Source organism: Chenopodium album, chromosome 18, assembly GCF_948465745.1.
Source record: "Chenopodium album chromosome 18, dcCheAlbu1.1, whole genome shotgun sequence".
Lineage (NCBI taxonomy): Eukaryota > Viridiplantae > Streptophyta > Magnoliopsida > Caryophyllales > Amaranthaceae > Chenopodium > Chenopodium album.
The window spans coordinates 33071903-33077264 of NC_137851.1; the positions used below are offsets into that span (position 1 = coordinate 33071903).

The window sequence follows — 5362 nt, forward strand, 5'->3', positions numbered from 1 at the left end:
AACATGTAATGAAATGTCTTAAACTTCCTCAAAGCATAGGTAACAAGATTGATTCACTCATCACTCGTTTCTGGTGGTCCAACAACGGAAACAAAGGTATGCATTAGGTAAATAGGGGCATTACTCAGATCCCTAAAAGCATGGGAGGGTTAGGAATTCGGGGAACCTCGATTCACAACGATGCCCTTCTTTTCAAGCAAACAACAAAGATGCACCTTAATCCGCAGCTCCTTCTCTCAAGAGTGCATAATGGCTGCCAACCATGTGGAATTTGCAATATAGCAAATCCATACATTAGAATGGGGAACCTCTCAATGGGAAGGACAAGTCTTCTGATGGGAAGGACAAGTCTCCTGAAGGTAACTCGATCTTTTAAGGATGGCTTTGCTTGGAAAGTTGGTAATGGAAGAAAGGTAAAGGCTATCAGTATGCCTTGGGTGCAAGGGGAAATTCCAACTGTGAACTCAAATCAAGCATTGGAAGCTGCATTGAGGTGGAAAGTGGAGGATTTTATTGACAGGGAAACTTATAACTGGGATGTAGGAAAGGTAAGAGATTGTTTTGATTGGGATAGTGCAAAGGCAATTTTTTCTATGGAACCCCCTAACACAAGGGAGGAAGACTTTTTCTACTGGAAGTTTCATCCTTCGAGAAGATACACGGTGAAAACAAGCTACTACTACCTTTCAAGAGAGCTGGGGTTAGAGAAGGCTTCCTTTTCGACAAGGGATCAAGAGTTTGTGAAGCTTATTTGGAGGTTGAATATTCAGCCAAAATGGAAGTTGTTCTTATGGAAACTGTTCCATGACGGTATTGCAGTAAAAGTCAACTTATCTAGGAGAGGAATACTTGTTGACGAGACATTTGAAGTCTGTGGGGTGGAAATGGAAGATAGCCAACACCTCTTTTGTTTCTGTAACTATGCAAAGGAGGTTTGGGAGGCTGGCTCCTTGACTATTTGCCCTCACTGTACTGGATCCAACTCGCTGAGGAAATGAATCCAACACATATCCTGCTATTTTATAGCGAGGATGGCAAACGTGGAACCTATATTGTCTTGTTTATAGCAACATCATGGGGATTGTGAAAGGCTAGGAATGCAAGATGCTTCAATGGGACTAATGTGACGAATAGTTTGATTGCGGAGTTCATAAATTTAGCTTTGCAGAACCATGAAGTTTTCATCCACAACGACAACGACGATAATCTCAGCACTTCTGAAAGCAGGGATGACCCAGTCATTCCCCCGAGGTTCAATTATGTGCAACTGGGAAAGGAGAAGGTGGGGTTTGATAACTTTATTATAGAAGTGGATGGGTCGTGGGACAAGAAGTCCACTAGGGCAGGGATTGGCTGGGCGGTCACAAGGAATGATCAGGATAATACTATGAGCAAGGGAGGGAAGTGTGGGGATGCTTCATCAGTTATACAATGTGAGGCTTGGGCCTGCCTCGAAGCAATGAAGTGGGCCCGAACTCAAAGTAAAGAGGGGATCCTTCTTCTTTCCGACTCTGTCTCACTCATTAACAACCTACAGGATAGCTTGGGTAAGAACGTCATGATTACTTGGATGGTAAAAGAAGTTAAGGAAGTGGGTGCAACCTTCCACAGATGTGCAATTTTGAAAGTCCCAAGAGAACAGGTTCAAAGGGCTAACGACATAGCAAGAACATATCGTTTCACTAATACTAATTTTTAGTTGTTTGTTTGTTGTTCCATTTGCTATTGTCAAAAAAAAAAAAAAAAAAAACAAAAAAAAACAAAAAAAACAAAAAAGAGATTAAAGCAAGCTAATTAAGAGAAGTCAAACTAGAAACACTAAAATAACGAATGAAAAACTAGAATTGGGAGAATTATGATCAAATCACTAGGGAGAGGGGGTTCCAATCATGATCAATAAATACAACAATGATAATCAACATGGATTCATGCCAAGGAATACAAATTCTACTCAAATAATTCATTCCCATACAATTACTCAAGCAAATTGATGAATTAGATCTAACCTAAACTAGATCATTCCTAGCATGCATCTAATTTAGAACTCAAAACATTGGAATTAAAGGTGCACATCAATAACTCCAAGCAATTTAAGCAAAAAATCATCAAATCAAGGCTAAATCCAATCAAATCAAGGCTAAATCCAATCCATCATCAATATAATCCCAATCAGTCATGATCTCCTTAGCTAGAAATTTAAGCTAAAGGAAAGAAAATAGCCATCACAACTACACTAAGCAAGGATTTAATCTTAACAAAGCTAAACATGATTCAAATTTCAAAAAAAAGCAATCAAACAAGTTATATCAGAGAATTAGAAGGAAATCAACATTATCAAAAGCAATAAAACCAAACAACAAGGAAGAGTAAAGAGATTACTATAATGAACTTTGATTGAAGAAGAAAGTATGAAATACTTGCATTGAATTTGAAGAAAACCTTGAAGAAATTCTAAATACAATCATGAAATTGAAGATTAAGCAACTTTCTCTCTAGATTACCAATAGTTTCTCTTTCCAAAAAATGTTCTAATATTGAAAAATAAGATAATTCACAAATTCAAGAGAAAGTCTATTTATAGTGCATCAAAAATCCGAAAACAACGAACTAAGGAGAGCCCTCTCGAGTAAGGTTGTGCCCTCTCCAAGCTGGGTACGGAATAGCAAAACCCAAGAAGTCGCGCCCGCAGCCCTATGTGTCGCGCCTGCGGGTAAAGGGTGGAGAGGCCTCTCCGGCTGTGGAGAGGCCGCACCTGGGAAACAAGGGAAAAATGACCCTCGAAGGGCCGCGCCCGCGGCAAGCTGTGGAGATCCCGAGACCAGCATTCTACAAATTCAACCAATGAACACTATAACTCCCTGTCCGCGCCCACGGCTTCCTGTAAAACTTCGTGCCCTCTCCTTTGAACATCTGCTTCTCTTCCATGGCCACATTTGGTCCTCAAGCTCCATCCATAAGTGCCAAAATCCTGTAAAAACAGCAAAGAAAAGATAGAAAACACCAAAAAGGATAAAAGATGAGGAAATACACAAGAAAGAACAAAAGTAACAAGAATAAAGGTAAAAACGGCTTGAGAAAGCTAAAACAAAATGACAAATGAGGGAAAATCCTTGGTGAAAAAAGATGAAATAGTGGCATAAATGCCACTTATCAATATCTTATATAGATTAAAAGATATGATCAAAATAGTGCATATATGGGCGTAAGTTTTGGATAGAATTTTGAATTCTAATCATATCTTTTTTGTGATAGCTCGGAATTACGCTTATGATACATCATTAGAAAGAATGTTTCAAGATAGATTCAACCATGTAAAATTCGGATAAAAATTAGAAGGTACATACAAATACCAGATTTGCTCGATTTTGGGACTGTAGTTATGAAAGATGAAATTGGGCTAAAATATGTGGATTTTGTGTTAAGAAAATTGTTTGGGCTATTGAAATGAATAGAATGGTTTATGAAATGATAGAAAATGAAAATGACGTGGATTTCTAAGAAAGAATCAAGTGTTCCTTTCTTTCAATACTCTACTCGAACCAAATGGCTATGAAAGGTTTTACTCATCATCAGGTTTCGGTTAGGAAGACATTTTTAGTAGGGCTGGCCATTTCGGATCTACCCGATCCGATCTGATCCGAAATTTCGGATATCCGAAAATTTCGGATCAGTAAAAATTCGATCCGAATCTGATCCGAAATTTTCGATATCCGGAATTTCCGGATATCCAAAATTTCGGATCAGCAAAAAGCCGATCCGAAAAAACTCGGATATCCGAAATTTCGGATCGGATCACCAGATACCCGATTCAAAATTCTATTCTAAAGTTTTTGTTTGTATAATCTAGATGAAATGTGGAAAGAAATTTGTTTCACCCATTTTGTTTCAATTTTTTCTATCAAAGTACAAGATAGAATTGACCAAGACATAAATTTTTTTAAAAAATTAAAAAAAAAAAAAAGGTTCAATCTTTATTTATAGTATATTCATGAAGCCAACCAACTATCTCATTCCTTGGTTGTGCTCCATGAGGCTATCACGAGAATTCTTCATTTTTTACTTTTCATCTCACATTCTTTAATCATCTTTCTATCTCCTCCATCTTTGATTGAAATAATGAAAGAGCTTTAGTGTTTTTTAAAATAAAACATTGAAAAAAACAAGAACAAGCTCAGATTTACATAACACGAACGGTGGGTACGTGACTCCGGAGCGCCGGTGATGATGGATGATGCAGACATATCGATTGTTTGACTATTTCCGGTGAGAGTGAAAAGGTTGGAGTCTGATATCCATGGGAGAAGGTGAATTCATGGGAATCATGGGTGAGTGGGTGTGTGCTTGGTGGAGTGGTGGCTGCACAATTGAGTATTTTTGGAGTGGGCTTTTAGGGTTTTAGCCCTTTTTAGTTTTTTTGTGTTTGACGGTAGTTATTCATAGCTACACCCCTGCAGCAGCTACTACTCCCTACACCCCCCACTAAAACGACACGCTTAGATTAATATTCACACCCCCACTAAACCATACTCCTAGTAACTATGCACTATATAAACTAGAGTCAGAAACAAAAAATGAAAAATAGACACGTCACTTTCTCTCTCCTAATATCAGATTTCTCTATTTATTTTCTCTGTCATCAAAATTTGCTAAAAAAAAAAGAAGAACACTGGAACTCTCTACAATAATTAAGAATAATGTTTAAAATAAGAGAAAATGAGCATAGACAGAGGGTGGTTAAGGTCTTCGGTTGTCAAAGAACATCCCCTTGTTTCTCATTTTTATTTTAGTGTTTTTTTTAGTTTATTTTAATTAGATTTTGGTGTTTGTTTTTTGCTATTTATTATCTCTTTAATCATACTTGCATTTCAAGCTGCAACACTTAAAGGAGAGAAAAAATGGAGGGTTGTTGTCAAATTCTTTTGGAGGGAGAGAAGATAAAATGTTATGGTACGGTTATACACTAATATTATGATTTATTTAATAAATGGATTCCATTAAGGTTTTTTTTTATATATATTTTTAAGCATAACATATGGTTTTTTAAAAAATATTTTTCTTCATTCTATACAATTTTTACGTAATTCTTCAACTTGGATTTAAATCGTATAAATATGATATTCATTCAGAGATTAGCTAATGTTCTTTTGAGGTAATTCGATGTGCAAATTTATTGAAGTTTATCTAAACACAATCAATGACAACTTTTTTAAAAAATTGATGTTCATATCAAAGTCTTGCTCATCCACTAGTATATGCCTATTCAAGATATTATTAAAAGACTAGACAAGCTTATATAGATTGAATGTTTTTTATGATAATAAATTTTCATTTTGAAATAATAATTTATTATGTTAGAATACTG

At 36.3% G+C, this 5362-nt stretch overlaps 1 protein-coding gene across 1 annotated transcript; it reads left to right on the forward strand.

Annotated features, from left to right (window-relative positions):
* Positions 1–299: 299 nt before the first annotated feature.
* Positions 300–1699, forward strand: LOC145592073 (uncharacterized). The gene is made up of 2 exons (XM_081648538.1): positions 300–932; positions 1091–1699. Exons 1-2 carry the CDS (start codon positions 300–302, stop codon positions 1697–1699), a joined length of 1242 nt encoding a protein of 413 aa, XP_081504664.1.
* Positions 1700–5362: the final 3663 nt, after the last annotated feature.

What these genes read in the sequence shown, in the direction of transcription:
- LOC145592073 (XM_081648538.1), top strand. Translation starts at nt 300, where the DNA reads ATGGGGAACCTCTCAATGGGAAGGACAAGTCTTCTGATGGGAAGGACA. An exon ending in TCTGTAACTATGCAAAGGAG is followed by an intron (nt 933 to 1,090) that starts GTTTGGGAGGCT and finishes GGATTGTGAAAG; the next exon opens with GCTAGGAATGCAAGATGCTT.